The sequence below is a fragment of the Saccostrea echinata genome, unplaced genomic scaffold (genome assembly GCF_033153115.1).
Source record: "Saccostrea echinata isolate AGI-Se365-2 ecotype Australia unplaced genomic scaffold, CSIRO_AGI_Sech_v1 ptg000054l, whole genome shotgun sequence".
Classification (NCBI taxonomy): domain Eukaryota; kingdom Metazoa; phylum Mollusca; class Bivalvia; order Ostreida; family Ostreidae; genus Saccostrea; species Saccostrea echinata.
The window spans coordinates 40,276,961-40,299,483 of NW_026889803.1; the positions used below are offsets into that span (position 1 = coordinate 40,276,961).

Below are 22,523 nucleotides of genomic sequence, written 5' to 3' on the forward strand. Positions count from 1 at the left end.
GTTTTGTTTTGTTTTTTTAATTTTAAATGCTTTTTGGTCAATTTGAATGTTTTAATTAAGACTGTCTTCTAAGAAACAAAGATGACAATCTCAAAGTCTCAGACTGTCCATTGCATAAGAGAAAGAACCGACCGATGACCGAAGAAGATCAATTCTTTCACAGAATGGAAAGTTTGAGATTTTTAAAAATTACAAAAATCACCAATGGTGCAAAGTTGTTTTTTTTTTTAATTCCATACGATCTGTTGAATTAGAAACATGTTATCGGACCGGATGAAAGAAGCATTTTTCTTAACAACCAAAACTTTTTATTGACCTCAGATATTATAAATGTTTGGTATACCAGACTATGAGATTGTTTCCAGGCATGCCTGAGTAATCAAAGGTTCTGCTAGAGTTGCTCGAGATTAAGTGATGCCTGAACTTACAAGCAACTACCAGTAATCACAAAGGAAAAATTGTCATAGATGCCCTTTTAGATTAGTTGTTAAAAGACACACACAAATACAAATGAAGAAATGGGGGGGGGGTGTTATGTGCAAAAATGCCAGTTACACTTTTTCAGAAAATGAAAAATTTTGAAGCTTTAAGAAAAGCGAAGAATGAAGAATTTAAAGGAAAAGAAAAAGATACTACAATACACCTTGAAAAAGATTCATATTAAAATGCGAAATTTATTTTGTTTAACTTTGAACTTAACATTCATTTCAATTTCTAAATGTAAAATTGGTCATGATTCTCGAAATAAAGTTTACTTCTACTTTTCTCTGTTGATTATTATGCTATTCAGTGTAACTTCAGAGAAATGGCAGTGGTCTTCAATATTTCTATGCAGTAGAATTGTAATATCCGGTAAATTATAACCATTTTTCTAAACGATCTACATGTATTTAATTATGTTTACATTCCATTTACAAGCCTTACCTGACATTGGCATTCTGTCAAGGAAAAAAAGTTGTATTCTACTGAAATAAATAGAATTAAGAATTTTAGTTTGGGCATTTTATATTCGATGTATTCATTTTTTGCAACAAGATAAGAAAAGATTTGGGGTTAGTCTACGACAATAAATACGACATTATGCTTAATTTGATGGATAAAACAGGAGAATTTCGGAAAAATGGTCGACACCTAAGCAGAATTCATCCTTAAGAGTGGAAAGATTTTTTTTTTGACAGTAAAAGATATATACATGTAATTGGATTGTTTGTAAACTTATAGCAACACCATGCCAGATCAAGTAAAAGAAATACAAAATACTTTTTCACAAGTATGTTTTGAGTAAATGGCAATTTCAAAAATGATGACAGGACACCTACATTTCGAACTGACGGTTACGGTCTTAAAATTTCCGGTTAAAAAGGGCTAATAAGAAGCTGAAGTTTAGAAGCAATAATTGAGAATATTACTTAGCCTTGAGATATTCGGCAAGTTTCTTCATGTCATGCAATTGCAGATGTTGTTTTTTGTTTACTTAACATCAATTAAAAAAAAAAAAACATGCGTAATCATGTAGGTGTGGAAATTGGAATTTTGAAACAGTGTGCAATGATGCGGTGATGGGAGGCGTAAATGGACTTTCCACACTCTTTGCTATCCTTTTCACAGCGGCACCATTTAACAAATCTTAACAATAGATAACGTATTGTTAAATATTAAAACCAGTTCTGTCAAAAATCCCTTAACCCATTTATAAGGAAATATCAGTTCACCAAACAGTACATACATACTTATGAGAGGCAATGTAATGTGTTGGAACACAATTGTCTCTAATTGTAAGAAACCCTATAGTGATAAACTCTAGATTTAATTGATTTTGAGATTGGCCATAATATGAAATTAAATATTTCATACAGTTCAGGTAATAATTTGAATGTATAAAGATGATCTTAAAAAGAACAAGAGTGACAATTATATATAATTTATGTATGTGTACTTAATATGACGTTAAAGTATTAATCAGAATTAAACTTTAAAATAATAATTATCACTAGTATATGCTTTTTCCTCTTTCTCAGGAAGAGTAAGTTTTCATACTTGTGATACACGTTGGTGTTTGGTTTGGTTTGAACATATTTTATTGTAATTTCTAATTACAAAGGGATTGGGCACAAGTTCTAAAAACTTATTACGCCCTCTCCCTACTGTAAATTACAAAGATTAAATTGTGTCACAGTTAAATATGTACATTCAAAATATACAATATTTGTGAAATTTACAAATCAATGCATTTTAGAGAATCATACATATAATTTTGTATATACATGTATATAAATATATTTATGTTAAGGTATTCAATGTATAATGAAGAGATATTGAGCAATTTTGAATCATTTTAAATCAGTTAAATATACACTGCTAGATAACGATGAAAGTGAAATGAACCAAATTCACATGACTGGTAACATGTAAGTAACCGGCCATTTTGACTTTTATACGTTTTTGAAGAGGAAAATTTCAATTTTGTCAAAATTTCTGTGGTAAATGAATTATTTTATTTTATATTTTGATAAAGTGATAGTTTATGCATATTTTCACCAAGAGATTTGTATGAAGTTCATATTAGTTTTTACAATATCTTGATAATACATTCGCTGCCCATAGACTTCAATGTAAAATTCAAAGAGCAATTAATTGGACAATAACAAAAAATTGGTAAATTCCTTTGGTGGAGTATTTTCATTTGATAACACCTTCAAAATGCTGCCATGATTAAAAATATCGGACCATTCATTTCTTAGGTACAAAATATGGTCGTTATACATTGAATACCTTAATACTAATACTAACATGTAAATCTAGCTGCCAGAATGTTTAATACATGTAAAAGTTTGAACAATAGAGAAAAGATGTTCCTTCTCCGCAGCAGCACTCAATGAATCTATCCCCCATAATAAAACATGTGTATCTAAAATGTGAATTTTATCAAGTAATAAAAATTCATCTAGAATTTGAGTGTTTATGTAACATAGCTGGCAGACATGGAGATTCATATATCATTCATCTCTAAATCTCTAAATCCAGGATGGAAAACCTTCATTTGATTTCCCCTTTACTGCACTAAATAAAAGGAACAAGATATCTATATTTTTGATGAGCATATAATGTGGTCTTATATATCTGACAGTTTTTGAATGGAGAAATCATGGCCGTAAAGAAGCACATCGTTCCGCCCCGCCCTCTTTTGCGTCCATAAATGAACTATGGACAATAGACAATGAATTTATTCTCATAAACTGACATTAAGTACAGTGTAGAGACAGATTACAAATATAGTTAAATATATGTGCATGCGTGAAAAAGAAAAAGAACAAAATAAAAAAAAACTAACAATGAGTAACGAGGAGAGCCAACTCTCTCAAAGATAATTTTTATAAATATATGTACTGTGTACAGTTTTATCAATTTAACTGTATTTTTGTATTAAAAAGTTGATCAAACTTATACATGTACACATTTGGATATAAATAGTAATACTTTGATATTAATGATAATCTTGATTTAAAAATAAATGGATCATTTTAATTAAATAAGTAATGATATTCACCACCAATTTCATTTTTGGAACATAACTTACAAATTCTACTTCTCTTGGTACATTTTGCCATCTCCCAACTTCAATCGGTAATTTATTATCACAAGTTCTAAACCTACAAAATAATTTCCATTACTTACAAGGCAAAGATACTAAATACTTTTCTAAACAAAATGAAGTTTTATATATTCTATAATTGAGGCCTTTAGATGAATCAAACATTTCGCTGTACAATGTACCATGACTGTTTGAACTGATCGTACAGTGTTAGAAACTACTTTCTTCATCAAAGATATATTTACTGTTTGGCAAGAAAGCTTACATTCATTCAATATATAGAGTTGATAATGTTACACCATGGATTATTGTAATTCTTTAAAACACAAATAACACTTTACTTTGACATTTATCGAAGATGCATGGTCTGACAGTTTTTGATTTTTCTAAAAATGCAAAGGAATTGAAATATCTATAATGATTGTTCATTTTTGTTTTGTTATATTTTATTATCATTATTTATTTATTTGTTTGTTTGTTTGTTTATTTATTTGTTTCTTTGTTTCTAGCTTCACCCTGGAATCAAAATGCGAAGAGTATGAATTAAACCCATATCATTTTTGGCAGTAGCTTCTGCTCGACATCCTAACACACACACACATCAAATGAGGCCCCACTTTAACCCCAAGGGCTATGATTTGAACAAATTTGAATCTGCACGACTAGTATCCGAGAATGCTTTCTTTTTTATTGGTCAAGTAATATATATATATATATATATATATATATATATATATATATATATATATATATATATATATATATATATATATATATATATATGGATCTCCTATGATTTGTAGTTGGGTATGATTTTTATCCAACGAGTTGTGTGTGTGTGTGTGTGTGTGTGTTTTCCCCGAGCCTTGGCGAGGGGATAAAAACACACGAGTTGGATAAAAGTCATATCCAACTACAAATCATGGGAGATTCTTTTTATCCCGTGTTTAATACTTCACAACCAATGTTTTACACTGTTATATAGCACTCAACTTTATTTTACTTCATCAAGCTAACGCAAAAACCATTGTGACGTCACAGCTGCGCTTAACTGTGGGATATGAAAAAAATATCCAATGAGTCATATCCACGAGATAAAGGGGTAAACATGGGATATATATATATATATATATATATATATATATATATATATATATATATATATATATATATATATATATATATATATATATATATATATATATATATATATAATTAGGGATGTCAATTTTGTCAATAATTCATATTCGAATATTCAATGAAAGTATTCGAATATATTCGAATATTCGATAAAATAAATGAAATCTGGTTTATTTCAAAATAAAATTGGATGTAGACTTTTGTAAGTGTATAATAAGGGATTTTACATTTGCTTTTTGTCAGTGTTTATAATAAATAATTGACTTAAGTGTATACAACCGAATTATAAATTTAACAAATGAAATATATACAAGCTCAAACTGACGAACCAGTTGTCTACCCAGAGGCAAGATTGTCGTTTCCTCTTCAGATTTAAATACTCGCGTACAGTGTAATTAATTACAATTATCTGCTTAATAAGAGATATAATCTTTGATATAGTGTTTTGAAAATATAAACAAACACTTCCATAGACAATATTCCTAGGTAATTATTTTTCCGATAATTATTTTTAAATTTAAGAACATATTCAGATCCGATCATATTAGACTACTGAAAGTACTTTTTGTATTATACATTAATAATTCTTGTTTATTTCTTTTATACCTTACTCAAAATGATATAATTTAGAAGATCTATAAGATAAGAAAGTAGTAGCGCTAGTAAATATAACGGGGATAATTTCAGCACTGTTCTAATTAAAATTTATTACCTCTTTTTGTGAAATATGAAAAACACCGAATATTCGAATCATAAATTCACATTCGAATATTAACTCATCGAATGAATATTCGAATGTTCGAATATTCGTTGACATCCCTTATATATATATATATATATATATATATATATATATATATATATATATATATATATATATATATATATATATATATATATATATATATTTTTTTTTTTTTTTTTTTTTTTTATTTTATTTTTTTTTTTCGGAAAAATAGCTTTGCTAACAAAGTTTGCATGTAAAAGGGACTCATAACAGATATTATCGGAGATTTGGGTTCATTTAGACAGTTTTGAAAATCTTAAAAATATTTCTGTAAAAATTACAAAATTAAAGATACTTTCTAACTGTATTGGAATAAATTTCGTTATTCGTGCGTTCATGCGATAATCAACTTGTAGGTTATTCTGATCCTGTTTCAATCTTAATGCTGTTATGATTGAAAAGTAATGTTAGGCAAAACACAACCATAAATGTTAAGCAAAACACATCCTTCTGAGTCCTGACCAGGATTTTAAATCAGAAACTGTTTACTGTAACTAAGAATTCATCCTTGTATAGACATAATCTAAATTTATACTGAGTTCACGTCTGGCACTTGATTTTACTCAAAAGCAGAAAAGCGTATTTGTGAGAAATTTTACAACTTATGCTCATCAACCTCGAGGACATGCCGCAATTGAAAGTCGTGAATAGTTAGTTCTTACAAGAAAGATTTAATTTCATAAAAAAAAAAGTGTCGTGTTGATCGTCTTAGGTACGTCTTATTTATATTCAGATTTTATCGTTTATGATCTTATTGAACTGGAGTTTTGAGGCCCCCTCCAAGAATTATGAATTTCTACAAAGATTTCAGGGGCAGTTGAATGTTGAATATAATAACCTGTTTCTGTGTATCGGTTTTTTTTTTTTAAATATTTGTCAAATTTGTTTTAATTATGACTCCGTCAATGAAATAAACATTTAACTAAGAATGTATTCTTCAATCTCATTTTTTTTACTCCAATTTCCTCAAATATTTTTTCCTAAAAAAAACTCGTAATTAGAGAATGACATCTTTAGAATTTGAAGTCATTCAGTCATTATTTGTTTCTGAATAAAATAATTTTTACATTGCACCAAATCTTGATACTTCTGCAAGGAGACTTACTACTTGCTATGGTGAACCCTCATAGAAAGTCACATTTTCTCTAGTTTTGTTCGGTAAGCAGAATGCATTGAAAAGATTGTGTGATGAATAAATATTTCATGTGCTATACTTCATAAACATGTATGTGTACATTTTTTTTTAACTTTTGTAATATTAAGATTCACCACATGAAATTGTAAGGGAAAGCACTTTGCAACTTTGTGAATCTTGGCGTTAAGTAATTATATGACGTCACTATCATTACATAATGCCTTCAAGGATAGCCGCTTCTATTATAATTTCAATCAATCTTTTAATTTTATGGAGAATGCACAAAGAAGTGCTTATAAGTAAAGTCATGGGTGAAAGCCGTTCTTTTGAACTCTATCAATGGTGTCAATACATTGTCCGACAAGATTCGATATTTAAATATCCCTGATCGTTCAGCTTTACCTTATTGATACGTCATGAGACGGGTGGATGCAGAAAGGATAGGATCGTAGATTTTTTTTTTTTTTAAGAATTTTATCATCGATACAGAATTTAGAGAATACATATGAAAGAGGGAAAATTAACTGGTTAAGAAAATTTTGTTCATAGTGACCAGGTCATGGGCACTTGGAATTCTTGGCCTTTGACGATCTTCGTTATCTTTTTAGTCTGCCAGAAAATTGGAGGACGTTTCATTAATTTCAAACCAGGTTATGAATACATTTATAGTTTCAACGGCCATTCAACGGTCAATGACGTCGGGAAGTTTGTTGTTCAAGCGAAAGTAAGCCATTTTCATCTTTCAAATGAATACATATTATCATCTTTTAAAATTCATTACATTAGAATATTTTTCTACAAGATGAGATATTTCTATGTATCTGATCTAATTTCACCTTTCCCTGTAATAAAACCCTATATCCGGCTTCTCGCATGTACCGATATCAAACTCTCATTTTTTTTTTTCACATCAAACATGATTTTATCATAGTTAAGTAACTTTAATATGTATCCCACATCATAAAAATTCAAAATCACTTGTACAGTACGTTTAATATTACGACTTTTGTATTTTATTTATTTGCTCTTCATTTCTAGAAGGGTTTGTATTTCAAATCAAATTACTAATTCATTTATAAGCGATTTACATGTATATGCTATAATTTACTTTACTTATCATACATGTATATTTTATTCGGTAAATCAATATTTATGTTCAATTTGCTAATACATCAATTACAAAATGCCTGATAAAATATCGAGTTTTTTCTACCAAAATCGCGCATGGAGTAAATCTGCAAGATTATTTATGAAATACATGTTAAAATTGCAGGCTCATTAATCAATTAAATGCATGTTAAAATTGCAGGTTTATTAATCAAATACATGCTAAAATTGCTTTTATCCGCCAGTTAAAGTTGTAGGTTTATCAGTTAAAACTACTATACAATGTTAAAAGGATGTGTTTGTAAACTTGTTGACAACTTTAGTTCTGAGAACGACACGAAACGACAGAACAAAAGTAACAAACCCGTATTCTTTACTGTACACACAATAATTGGACAATGGCGGGTGATCTTCCAGATATATGTAATACCCCCTTGGGGATAACAGTGTAGTGTCAACTTAATTGACTTGAATAAAAGAATTCTTGGTGCGCCTCTAATAACAGGTCCATACGCATCAGAATAAGGTTTCAATTTTCAGAAAATTGCCATTTTTGGGTTTTCCTTTTCTCTTTTTTTTAATTTCCGAAAAGCGAAAAAATATTTTCTATTTTCAGAAAATTCTATAGTATGCTTTTTTAAGGTAATGTGCGAGACCAATGCGGGAGGAAAAAAATTAAGAGGTTTAATTTTATTATTTCTGTGATGCGTTTTTATTGAACGGTTTCCGGGAGAATTAATTCAATCAAGTTTGTGATTCTATATGTAAGAATTTATAAATTCACTGTATAATTCACTTTTATAACAAAGAGATGAGGAATGAACGCTATATTTTAGAAGGAGATTATAGGCTTATTTAACAAAACAACAAAATGTCAACAAGATATACTGTGCTTTGTCCGTTTAAAAGCAGCAGAAAATAAACTCAATCTATTTCTTTTATATGAGCCAATATAAACAAAGTAGTTAATTACAACAAGAGAGCGGATCTACTGAACCTGAACGAAATTTAGTCCGAGATATTCTAGTATGTTTGTTTTTTTTTTAAATATAAATCATCTATTTCGTTGAATTAAGTGTTAACTACTTATTCATTTTAAATTCTGTTCAAATAAAGAACCTATTTTACACCATTATTTGACACTATTTGTGTAATCAAAATATAAATAAATAACCTCTTCATTGTATTATGATACAATTTCATCTGCTGGCACATTTTCCCCGAATATCCTTTTTTTTTTTAAATAGGGCCTATATAATTAATTGAAATTAAGAAAACAAGAAAAATACAATAAATAAATAGAAAATACAAAAAATGCTTAAATTTAATCATTAGATTAATTTATTTGTTAAATATTTTATTCCTTCTGATTGATCCTTAGATAGGCTTTAAGCCTTCAAAGGTCCTCTCCTTACAAAAGTACAAGTTCAGTGTATTATATGTACTGTAATTGATTTACATGGATTAGCATTACACATGTATACTTATATGCTACGTAACTTCTAGTACATACTACAAAATTTATTTTCTTAAAAGAAAATCAGAAGAAAAACTGAAATAAGAATATTAAAAAAAAAAAGAGGCCCAAGGGCCTTAATGGTCACCTGAGTATAATACAACTGTCATGTTGGAAAGTTTGAATTAACCGGGTGGCAGTAAATACAAAATTTACGACACGACAATTTGTTGTCATATTGTAAATTTTGTATTTACTGCCACCCGCGGTAAATTCAAAATTTACAGTATGACACAACACTGCATGGGATCTATATAGAAGCATAAAATAAAAATAAAATAAACTGAAAGAAGATATGTTGCCCAAAAGCAAGAGAATAATTAAATTTATTTTGTTGAAGTACTTGGTAACAAATCAGGAAGCAGATCTATTTACTTGTTTATGTTTGAAATTGCCAATACACTCGTATTTTTCACAATCACCATGCATATTAAACTAAACAATAGTGTTTGAGCCCATCTCCCTTACAGATTGGCCTCCCTTGGTCTCTGAGAACTTAAAATAAGAAAGATAACTAAAGGTACTTTTATCTTATTTTTATTTATCTATGATTTCCAAGTATACCTGACCATTAAAAACTATGAAAATACTTATTGTATTATACATTAAAAAATCTTGCATAAATAAATTCTTTTATTCAATTGATCTATCAATTACATTTTAACTGATTAATTTTAATTGATTATCATAGGAGAATAGCAAAGGGGAATATAGCTTCTCTCAGAGTACAAATCAATAGAACCCTGCCAAGCACCAGAACACTTGACAAAGTGGTCCATAATTTCACAAATCTTGTAAAATACCCTTGTTCATTACATCTTTGTTCTCTGCTTGCTTCCTAGATGCTCAGGAGCAGAGAAGGGGATTTTTAAAAATTGATGCATTTCACTATATGATCAACAGAGCCCCACCCTAATTTCAGAATCCCCGACCCAGAGGCCATTAATTTCACAATATTGGTAAAGAACTCATTGCTAGTTATAATCTTGCCATTTTATTTGACTGATTGATGACGTCCAGGAGTAAAAAAGAAGCTTTTCGAAAATTACATCAATTTTGATGGGTTTGGCCCCACTCCTCAGGCCCCAGGGGGACAATTTTTATCCCCCTTTACCCATAGATGCTCTATACCAAAATTGATTGAAATTGGCCTAGCGGCTTATGAGAAATAGCTGGAAAAATTGCCAACGACGGACGACGACGTACGAAAACAGATAAAGCAATAGGTCACCAGAGTCACTCAGGTGATTTATAAAAAGGAGATAGATCTACATGTGATTAAAACCGAGGTTAATTTAATATGCATCTCATGTTTAAAGTTTGACAGGAATTTACATTTTATATTAACAATGATTGAAGATTTTTTTCATCGTTTAAGTCTTAAAACAGGGGTTTAAATCTTTCGCTTGTTTGTCCAGTCTGTAACGTACATTTTTAGAAACTTATATGTGCAATGTCGTGAGCTTCATTCATGGCGTTATCTCGAAGGTCAAGATTAATCTTTTACCCGACCGACTGTATACTTGAAGCCAAGAAAAAGAATGACTTGACACTTCAGGTCGCGATGATTTGTGATGGGAGGTCCAGGTTCGATTGTCGTTCCAGACACCGCGTCAAACATAAATAGTGACTGTTCCTTCGCCAAGCGCCCGGAATAATGAAAGTCGCAGATATGATACTTTTATAATAAATATATGATAATTTTATGATATTAATTAAATACTTAGGTCCCGTGTCACGGTAGGTGTTTGTCACGATAAAGAACCTCAATGGCCAGATCAAAATTTGAAGCCCTTCGCCGTATTTGATGACGTTTCATGATCAAGTGTATTTATGCATTAGATAATACTCTTTCTTGATTCACTCAGGTCAAATTTCAAAGATCATGATAGCTGGTATTTGTGGTAACTGAGTAAAAACCCGTTTCCATGCGACATCTAAAACTTTTTTTTGAGTATTTCGACTTCTTACTTGCACTCACATAGATACTTTTTTCATTCCGAAAGAAGGGAAAAAGCTAATTCGATTGACGTTTCTGTAAAAATGTCTTTTGTTATTAAATGTTTTAGAGTTTGTTTGTTTGTTTGTTTTTTAATTTGTCTGATTTGAGATCGGTATTTTGTAATTTAGATCAGAAATAGGGGCAATATCCGTCTTCCATCAGATGGCAACCCTACCATCAAAGGGAAAAACTAAACAATAAGGCTTATAATAACAATACCTATAATAATGCTTATGATAACAATAGCTGCGATAATATAGACTAGGAGTCTACGTCCTTAGTTTCGAGTTCAATAATTCGAAGGGGAAAAAAGAATATTTGTTATTTTATTACCATATGACTATTAAAAGCATTTTCGGCAAACTTAAACCCATTTAATTCGAAAATATTTAGTCTAGATTGTTTAGTTTTAAATTGAGTGTACAAATAAGAGAATGTCACTGAATGTGAATTAAAAAGATTTACGGTAATGCAGTTCCTCATGCTGTGTTTTTATGTATATACACATGACTGTATAAATATATAAAGCTCAAAATCTAATGGAAAACAATTTATGTAGTTATCTATGGTCATGATGTCGACAATTTAAAAAGTGGACTAGTGTATTCATAGAACTTTCCGCGCTCGGCACTAGGGTCTATAGAACTCTTTCCTTATTAATTTTCTATGATATCCTCAAGTACATGTATCAGGCTTTTTGATTTTTCGTAATGACTTAAGAAAATTTTTGATATTTTATATTTTACAAATTGGCATCGAAATTTTATAGGAAACTTATTTAATCCACTCAAAGCTTGGATCGTTTATGATATTTTGCTTTAAAAGAGGGTTGATTTCATAAAATTTTGCTTTATGTGTTCATTTGATAAATCTAAGATAACATTTATAAAAAGTATCTTTTCCCTATTTTTTTAAGTTCATTTGTATATACAAACTTTGAATATAAAAATATGTACAGAATTATGAAGTTGTTTTCATTACTTTCAACTTAGCTTAGATCCTAGTGATATAGATCAGCACTATGAACAAACAAACAATTTTGGGGAAATCTAACAACAAACCTATCCTATGGCCTTTAAATCATGTTTATTTATTATTATTTTTTTTTACTGCTTTAATTCCAATCGAATGGATACCCATTTTTTCCCCTTCAAAATTATTTATCTTTGCAGCAACGGGTTAGATTTTGGTGTCTGATACCCTAGATTCCTTTTCACAGATCATGATTCCGTTCTTATTTGTGGACAAATTTTGTTTGTGTTATTCACTTTCGGTAATTGATTTCCTTCAAAGTATTAAAAATTTTAAAAACCACGCGGTGCATGTATATGGCAAGAGAACTTTAAATAAATCAAATACAAAAAAAATGTGGATTAGTTGTACACAATATGCATTGTACTTTTCTAAAGTATTTGATTTTAATTTACCGAAAATAACAATAAACTTGTCAGCTTGGGGGAGCTGAAAACCATTTAAATATTTTAGAGGTGGATGTATTTTGTGAAAAATCTTCCGTATAGGTAAATTCACTCATTCGTGCCCTTTAAATGATAAATGATTGGGTGTCGACTTTCATTTTCTTTTTTTGGAATATTTTTTTTATATTCATTTAAAAAAATGTCTTCGCAAATATCTATCTGAACCAAAAAAAAAAAATCGTCCAGTAGTAATTGCGATTAAAATAAGTGTTTAAATTCATATATCATTTCACATTTTCTGCATCATGACAATGCGTTAATCAGTTTTAAAATTTACTATATTGTGCATAAAACCAATAAATCTAACTCCATTTACCTTTTAAAAAAAAATCATTTTTTTTTTATTGTGAATTATGATTTAGGTTGGTTACACAAATATACAACAAAGAGCAGAGGGACAGGAGTTATTGTTGAAGGTTCACACTTTCAATCTAGCACCAGAAAACGACCCAAGTGAGTAACATTTAACTAAATCAGTAGATGTAAAACCATTTTTCTTCTTTTAAAATTTGATATTACGACTGAAGAGATTCCCTTCTGAAAATACTGAAAAACAAACAAAACTGGCCAAATTCCAATGAAATAGAAATGAATTAGAAATCGCTTTTTGCATGCATGTAGTATACTTAATATATTTCTATTTTGTTTTCAGCGGTTCGGGGAGCAGATTATGACTTCTCGAAATGGTACGAACTCAACTGGAGTATCAATATAATAAAACAAATTTAATCAGAGATACGCTAAAAGACTAAAACTTCATGGTTTTATAATATCAATGTACAGAGTAAGAAAAATATTAACCAAATAACCATTTTAAAAATATCATAATTAATTCTAAAAAGTTGTTTTCGTCAAATGCTTACGTTAATTAAACCCCCTTGGAACGATTTCTCATGATACCTCTTGTCACGTGATTTAGTAGACATCACGCAGCGCAGACTACGAACACTGAACTGTACGCAAAAGCCAAGGTGGCTGGATTGTGTACAAACGTGGGGTTAACATGCAAGGTATTTAAAAGGTGGAATATAATATAAATTCTTGACAATTATTCATTCATACTAGCAGCCAAGATGAACTAGATCTAGTAAAATATAAAATATTAATATGCTACTGGTGGACACTAACATTAGACAGCTGTTGACATGGTTGAAGAGAGCAGATACAATATTAACTGGATTAGGGTGAAATGAATGAACACTCCTGTTTTATTAATTCATCATGAAATCATGAAATGAATGTTTGGAAAGGTGCTCTTGCAGTGAGCGGTCACGTAACGTACATGTAAGTGCCCCCTCCCCAAGGGTTTAATAAACTGAATATTTATGGTTATCGGTTAATCATTTATGGCGGTCAGACTAGTTCGATCGCCGGTGGCTAGATACCTCAGTTGATAGAGTACCTGACTGGAGATCCAGAGGGCCAGGATTTGAATCCGGGTCTATAGTTCATCACATTTTTCTCCTCTCCTGTCATGCCATGCCCTGGAAGTGACAGGCGAAAGACCTGTTTTGGAAGAGCCTGGGTTGTTGTCTACTGGGGCAAAGATCTTTAAGGAGGGAGAAATGTGGCGGTCAGAGAAGTCCGATTGCTAGTGGCCAGATATCTTGGTAGAGCACCTGGAGATTCAGGGTGCCCTGGTTGGAATCCCAGTCTGATCGGCTGCATTTTTTCCTCTCCTGTTACATATTTATAATAAATAACTTCCTGCTTTTGGCTTTTATGGTATGAATCTGATAGTACTAGTATTATTGCTTTTCAGGTTCTCATTTGTGATTTCTGCCCAAGGGGTGATAACTCATGTTTACCATGCAGCTGGGGAGGAAGATGAAGTCATTGTATCCAAGAAAGGCTTTGCAGCCCTTTTTGCCTCAAGACTGCATGAACAAGGGGAGGTAAATTCTAACAGTAAATGGATACATGTATTAACATATGCAATGACTGGCAAACATGCAGTTGTCTTGCTCACATATACATTAAGAAATATGTTTTCATTGTTATTATTTCAATTCATTCATCAATGTTATTAAGTCATAGGAAATGAATTTTTGCAAAAAAAAAAAAAGAAAGAAAGAAATTAAACGACATATAATCATCCCTTTTACATTGTCTTATGTCATGTATAGGTGCCAGGAAAAGTTGAAAGTGAGGGATTTACCTATCATGTTACTGAAAATGGTCATGAAGGTAGGTTCTATATCTTTAGATAAAAAGATATGCACAGGTAGATTTCTTTATTTACCATATGAAGTCAGACACAATGCAGAAAGAACTGGCTTAGATTGAAAATTCATACAATACTTAAAGAAGTCCTCTCAGATTAGTGGTGTAATTACTATGACTACATAACTCCTTTCCTTTTTTGTTTATAAAGGTGAACACAATTCAACATATACAGTATCTCCTTCTCATGATGGCTTGAAATTCACCAAAATTCGTCATGGCCATCCAGTGCAGTATGCCAAGGCAAATTACAGCAAGGTAACTAATATCAATTATACATAGAAAAAAAAATTAAGTTTATTTTTTTTTCTGAACTGCAAAAAAATTGGGTAGATATACTACAGTCTAGAAAAATAACTAGCTGCAGTTGGAAAAATTTGTTTTGAGTATTGACTTCTTCAGGCATTAAAATACAGTAAAATATGTGATATGGTGGATTAGATGTGAAGCAAGTCTTATTAATAAGAAATAACATTTTGTGCAGCATGTACTGCAGTAAGAAGTTTTTTTGAGAAATAAATTGAAGAAAGCTTTTAAAGTATGCTCTGAATTACCCAGTACATGTTACAAGCTCTTCTTGTCAAAGAGTGACATATAGACACTATATATAACTACATCTTTAATTTATTTTGTCAACAGACAATGCATTATCAAGACTACCTGGGGACTATCCACAGTATTCTTATAGATGAGAGTTTTAAATCTCCCACTACTCCACCAGGGTAAGCTTGAACAAAAAAAAAGAAAAATGGATGAGTTGTTGAGACTTAAACTGAGTTAGCTAAAAATTGTGGGTACTGTTTTTGAGAGTCATTTAGAGGGTTGAAAAGACTACTTCCACTTTAATACGTAAAAAAAAAAAAAAAAAAAAAAGATCTTGCACACATTTGTAAAATTTTGGTAGTACACCAAGTGACATGTGTTACGTAGAAATCCTGATGAAAAGTCAGTACATTAAGATATATAAATATCATTAAATATGCATGTAAAACAAAGTAGTCTGTCACATGTGTGCCAATGGTTACTTTTACTAGATGCCTTGGATAGAATCAACTGTGATTGACTGCAGTTGATAAAAAAAATCATTTGATTGCTTTTTGATGACTTGAAGGATAAATAAATAGATTGACTAGATCATGTTTTTGTTTCTAAATAAAGGTTTGATCCTCATGCTGGTATGAGAAAAATCAAAGCAGTCAATGAGTTTAGCACCATGGGTAAGAAAAATTTGGAAGTTTCCTCTTATTGTGAATAATAGAAACTACATATATATATTCATGCACACTATACTGGAAATTCAGGTCTATATGCACTTTATTTTTAAATAGTTAAATAAGTAATTAAATATACCTGAATGTATTTTTAATAGCATACCCTGAAATGGCATATGTTAGTCAAGGCAAGCTTCGTTTCCTCACAAGGCATGTGGACAAAAGAGAATGGATGAAGCCTAATAAGAACATGCTGACAGCATCTATACAAATAGGAGATGTAAGATTTCATATCCACTATATAAAAAATCTGTCATTTGATTGATAAGGCATGTGTTATAATATAACATTTTGACTGGTTTTGAAAAGTTGAAATGCATATCTTCTTTCATTGAATAGAGATGCATGCACATGTAAATATGGATTTTCAATTTTACAGCAAAATTATCCTATCTTTCTTTTTTCACAAATGTCTAAAGTGGGGTTCATGTTTTTCACCAATTTTATACACTTTTTGCTTGTCATCCAGATAAAGCCAAGGCGAAAGTATCTCAATATAACTGAAGCTAGAAAAGAAATTGTTGGAAATTTGACATGTATGGAGAACCAACCAGATCAAGGTATGATGTAAAAAGTACAGATCAAAAATATACATTAAGGTGAGAGTTATTTAATTAGTCATCTTAAAATAGTTTGATGTAATAAAGTAGTTAATGATGATATTTCATTTGATTTTGACAGGATCTCCAGCCTTAAGTGTCTGCTTCAGAAAACTTGTGGATGTTTTAGAGATTCTTCCAGATGAAGAAATCATAAAAATTGCCAATTTTTATTTTGAGAGACTAAAACCCACGTAAGAACATTTGAGTGGGGGGAACATTTTTTTTTAGTCTGTAATTGTTCCTGTATGGCTTCTATTCTTTGTTACTTTCTTTGCTGCATTTGACAATTATAAGTTTTAAATTGATTGTTTTGAGTACTAATACTGTAAAGAAGTTATTTTTCTGGTGTTTAGATTGGCAAAACACAGAATAGCCACAGAAAACATGATAGATGCTTATGGAGTCCTGGCTACAGAATTGTCTGAAAATCTTTTGGCACAAAAGATATTTTTGAGTCCCAAACCAAATCATGATTATGTCAAAAGGGTATTAACTCACATTGTCTCCAATGACAAACCACCACATGAGGTAAATCATTTGATAGTCTTCTGTTACGGATTTATTTATTGATTGATTTTCTGAAAACTTTACAATAGAACAGAAGAAAATTATGCTAGAATGTTGCCATAGATCTACATTAAAATTTGCTTACAGTAAACACACTTTAAATTTATTCATGCTTACAGTAAAGTGATTTTCACTCCTTGCAGTTTTAAAATACATAACATTGCAAGCTTACTGGATGTAATGAATTATGTTTTTGACAATGCAAAATTGTTCATCTTTGGCTCTTTGCTATAAGCATGTTTTACTGTATACATTTTTAAGTAGATCAGATCTTTTGAAAATCATTCCAATAACATGATGCTTTTTTATTCTTTTCTTCAGTTTTTCCTGAAAACATTAGAAGATGCAGTATTTCACAAGGAAAAATTTCCCAAAGGATTTTATGTCTTAGACACCCACAGTAGATGTATGCTAGCTCTAGGCTCTGTTAGCCACAAACTTCAGAAGCATGGTAATCCAGAGAGGGCAAGAAGAAACATTGACAAAGTACATGAGGTGCTAGGATATCATGGTGAGAGAAAAGATTTGTATTAACTATGTCACAATGTCTGATAGTGATATTGTAATGTAATCCTAGACAACATGCATTTTTGTGAAGGAAATTTTTACATTTAATTCTTATAATGAAGACACAAATTTAAAAGTAGGAAATATATTAAAAAAAAAACACTATTCATATATTCCTCCAGATCCTTGGCTGTACAGAAAAAGGAGAGAAACAATGGACCCTTTTGACATAGAGAAACATGACCATCAGAGGGTTGTTCTTCTTGAGACTTTAGGCAATGCTCGGCTTGACCACTCATACGATTACATTGTCTCCCATATCAACAGTACAAACTCCCCTTGGGTCAAGAGAGCTGGATGTCATGCCCTGAGGAAATATGAACATGACCATGTAAGTTTGGACAAGTCTCATTTTTTTCAGCATTTTTCTGATTCTTACATTGATTAGCCTTTATTACTGTATTGTTTTCAAAGATGTAACGTAAAGAATGTGATTATGTAAACTGAAAGGCCATTGTTCTTTGCAAACTTGTAGTAATATATTACTGATGTTCAGAAATATCACAAGTAAAAAACCTGTTAGTAAATGTTTATTCTATATACATGTTTACAAATGTATTGGTAGGCTGCTGAGACTTTACTGTATGCTGCTGTATATGATGAAGATCAAACTGTTAGATATGATGCCTCTTTACTGTACATGGCTCATCCAAAAGGAAAAATGATTGCTCCTCTAGACAACAGGTTCAGAATTATAAAGTCTTATTCTCCATTTTTCATGATTTTGGATCGTTGTCTTCCATGTTGTGGCTTTCATGTTATCTTTATGTAATTTTGAAATTATCAATGAATGATAATCATTCTTTGATATGTTAAACTCATTAATCTTGTTGAAGTAGGGTATAACAGATCTTCTGAGCTTTATTTGTTAATTGATCTCTGTAGAGTTTCACATGGAGACAACACAACATACATTGAGGACCCTTATGACAGTGGAATGGGAGTTATGGACCTTGCTGAGCACAATGCTAGACGTTCCAAAAGAAGTATATGGGATGGACTGTACTTTAGACTAGAAGCTCCTAGTGTAGACTGGAGAAAACTGCTTGGTTCTACAGATATTGGAGCCTCATTTGGGGTCATCATGATGAACCTTTTGGATTTGTCCATTGGTATAAAATACATTTACTTAATTTATTATTCTGTTAAATTTGGAATAAAAATGTTCTATTATTTCATAATGATGTGTGTATCATATAAACTGAGGTAAAATTAAGTTAGGCATTTTGGTAATTCATAATCCTTATTTATCAAAATTCTGGTGTAAGACATTGATATTTAGAAGTTGAGTCTGCATTTATTGAAGTTACTGAAATTATGTAAAAGAACTAGGCAGGGAGTATATCAAATAAAAGAAGGTATAAATTAGTAATTACATTGTACTGATATTTGAAAATAAATATTTTTGTTATTTTTGTAGCACCAACAAGTGGTCATGTGAAGATCCGTGTCCATGATGAAGCCTACGCTAGAGTCCATTTGGGATTTATGAATGTAAATTTGGATTTCTTTGTTGCAAGAATTTGTTTTAAAGGAGGCACAGAGTACAACATCAACATTTTGCAGGTAAACAAGACTTTAATGTACAACACAGAAAAAAATACTGCAATGCAGAATTTATTATCATGTATATGCATGTTCATGTATTTCAATTTGAATGACTTGTATATCATTTCTGTATTGTCTAGTAAATTACTTGTACATGTATCATCTTCAATGTTTGTGGCCATCTATACAAGATGTATGAAATTTGAAATGGATGATCTTTTTTGTGCAGGGAAATGAAATGAAAAAAGCAATTAAACTAGCCAAAAGCTTCTCCAAAAAAATTAAACAAGTAGTTGCAGGGATAAAAGATGGCGTGGAATTATTTAAAAATCTTGTGAAAGGAAAAATCAGCATCAAAGATTACATTGATGAATTGGTTACAGCAATTTCTGAGTTACCAAAGAAGGTAAGAAGAAATGCAATGCATGATTATGGTTGTGCTAGTTTTTCCTTCATTAGAAAAAAAGAGAGATTTTTTTGTGTTTTGTCCCCCTTGAAGAAATCATTCCAAGTCTACTACCAGGGTACTTATTCAACCCTTGATTGGGAAATGAAGTTTCTATATGTTGTTGTGTTGTCTATTACTACATGTAGAAGGTGAGACTAAATCTTGATTCATAGTCAAGATTCCAGGTCTAAATCATGTGGCATGTGTTTTAGTAAGTTTAAGTCCAACTCTATGACTATACTTTTCTTTCTTTAGTAGTAGATAATAAAGCTTCTATAGAGATTCCATGGTTAATTGTACCGGTATATTATATAAATTTCCTTTCGTCTAAACTACAAGATAAAAGATTGTACTGTGTATGATGTACATGTAAATTGACATTTGATTTCATGGTGTAAAATTGATGCCTTTCACATGTTTGTGCAAGTTAATCAGCACTTGTCTGCTTTTCACAGGTCTTGCAGCTTAGAAATGTTACAGTGACAGCCATGCAGAAACTAGCAAAATATGATGAAGAGGTCTTCCCACCTCCCTTCAGACCCACGGTTCATTTTGTTCATAAAGTTGCCAAGCTTTTCAATGACATCAAAGCAGATGTTATGGGATTTGTTAATGTACGTTCAATAACTTTGAAAATACTTTAAAAATCAAAAATCCCAAATTCTTATTTTAAAAAAGGAAGACATATTAGTTATTCATTTTTTTTCTTGACAGCAAGTTGAACAAACAATCAAAGTTATTATTCCACAACAAGGAAAAATCATCTACGAATCTATAAAGGATATTATTGATGGTTTCTCTGTCATAACTAAAGACCCCAAAAATGCAATCATGAACATTGGCAAGGGAGTTATGTCGTAAGTAGTATTTTATTAAGACCCCTCCTACCTAATCTCTTTTTAAGGAATTTATTTTTTTTTTCATGTCTTCTAAACATGCTATACATTTTATTATTTTGGTACATTTGAGAATGAGGCTTATACTTTAATTTTACAGAATATACCAGGCGATCATGGCACTTCTGGAGGCAAAAAATAAGACACAGGAAGCATGTTTCTTCTTAAGAGGTAATCACTTGACCAATATTTGCCTGAAATTTTTTTTTAGATAAAACCAATTCTTTAGAAAATTAGTGGGAATGCATAGTTTTAGACAGTTAATAATCATACAGTGTTCTGCAACTTCCCAGATAGTCATTTTGAATTTAAATAATTCTCAAAATCAATTCAGATGAGAAGCCATACTGGTTTGATGTGCAGGGCTTACTAGTTGAGTACACAGAACTTGCTAAACAAGCTTTCACAAGTTTGAAGGATGCAGGAACTGCTTGGGTCAATGAAATTATACCAAAGGAAGAAGACGCTGTCCTAAAAATAAGCAATGGGAAAATGACTACAGTATGTTTTTACGTGCATGTACTTTAGAATTATATTTGAAGATTCCCATTCTCACATAAAGAAATCTTTCTGACATTTATCCACTGCAATATGTTCTTGAGGAGAAAATTATGCAGACAGCAAGGATTCTTTAACTAAAAACAAGAAAAGATCTTGAATGTGTACCAGTATTTTTGGTGTATCTATAAATTATAATATGATTATATTTTTTTTTTTTCCAGATGCAGTTGCGACAAGAAATAGTAGATGTGCTGATGCCTATCAAAGATGAATTAATGACACCGTTTCAAGGCTTGATAGGCATGGCAGATGCCTTTGTAGCAAAGTATTCCAAAGTCTTCAACTTGATAAAGAATGTAAAAGAGGCATATACCATTTTAAAAGAGGGGTATGGTCATAAATACATGTATATACAAAAGAGGTTTTTGGGGTGAATTTAAAATAAACTGGTGTCCACATTACATATTTGATAAACATGTATTTACCTCTACTGTAAAATGGTGATCAACTCAATATAATTTGCACTCCCCTGAATATTTTTTCCAGGTATCAAACAGCCAGAGCTATCATTGACTCTATATTTGGACCAAAAGCACACAAAAATTTTCCAAGAGTAAAAAGATTGAAAGGCAAAGGTTGTGCTGGTAAAGGGCTGTACCCTTCAGAATTAGACAATGATGACCCAGAATATAAACATAAAGGAGTAGATGTGCAGGCTGAGAAAGGGGACAAGGTATCTGCCATTTTTGTTTGTTTAACGATGATCAGACTTTTGAAAAAGACATTCTAGATATAGATGAATAACTGGATAGCATACACATTTTCGTGATTTATTTGATATCTTTAATTTGATATCTAGCAGAACCAATTTTTGAAAGGTATTTGCGGGAAGTGGGGAGGGAAGAGATTTAAAACTGCCAAAAGTGTGTCTTTGTTCTATGTCTCAAGATGTTAACTGATTCGTATAACTTGTTTTCAGCTGGTTGCTCCATTTGCTGGTACCATTAAGAGGGATGCATATGATGATAACACAGTTATTATAGCAATCACAACAGGATCAATGGCAGGAATGAATGTATTCATCACCAATATAGAACCTAACTCTACCATACAGACAACAGTGGGAACTACGGTAAGAGTAAG

The 22,523-nt window shown here is 31.0% G+C and overlaps 1 protein-coding gene across 1 annotated transcript in view; it reads left to right on the top strand.

Moving 5' to 3' along the window:
* Nucleotides 1-7,213: 7,213 nt before the first annotated feature.
* The window catches only part of LOC133172002 (uncharacterized), a 106,050-nt gene continuing 90,740 nt past the window's right edge, over nt 7,214-22,523 (top strand). Inside the window, exons 1-25 of the mRNA XM_061306800.1 lie at nt 7,214-7,378; nt 13,120-13,210; nt 13,410-13,443; nt 14,520-14,652; nt 14,884-14,944; nt 15,132-15,238; nt 15,620-15,702; nt 16,139-16,197; nt 16,350-16,471; nt 16,721-16,811; nt 16,933-17,044; nt 17,207-17,381; nt 17,742-17,931; nt 18,110-18,318; nt 18,553-18,671; nt 18,873-19,099; nt 19,408-19,553; nt 19,765-19,941; nt 20,439-20,597; nt 20,698-20,840; nt 20,980-21,050; nt 21,214-21,380; nt 21,602-21,768; nt 21,927-22,113; nt 22,360-22,512. Coding sequence (XP_061162784.1) covers nt 7,214-7,378; nt 13,120-13,210; nt 13,410-13,443; nt 14,520-14,652; nt 14,884-14,944; nt 15,132-15,238; nt 15,620-15,702; nt 16,139-16,197; nt 16,350-16,471; nt 16,721-16,811; nt 16,933-17,044; nt 17,207-17,381; nt 17,742-17,931; nt 18,110-18,318; nt 18,553-18,671; nt 18,873-19,099; nt 19,408-19,553; nt 19,765-19,941; nt 20,439-20,597; nt 20,698-20,840; nt 20,980-21,050; nt 21,214-21,380; nt 21,602-21,768; nt 21,927-22,113; nt 22,360-22,512 — 3,348 coding nt within the window. The remainder of the gene's footprint in view (nt 7,379-13,119; nt 13,211-13,409; nt 13,444-14,519; nt 14,653-14,883; nt 14,945-15,131; nt 15,239-15,619; nt 15,703-16,138; nt 16,198-16,349; nt 16,472-16,720; nt 16,812-16,932; nt 17,045-17,206; nt 17,382-17,741; nt 17,932-18,109; nt 18,319-18,552; nt 18,672-18,872; nt 19,100-19,407; nt 19,554-19,764; nt 19,942-20,438; nt 20,598-20,697; nt 20,841-20,979; nt 21,051-21,213; nt 21,381-21,601; nt 21,769-21,926; nt 22,114-22,359; nt 22,513-22,523) is intronic.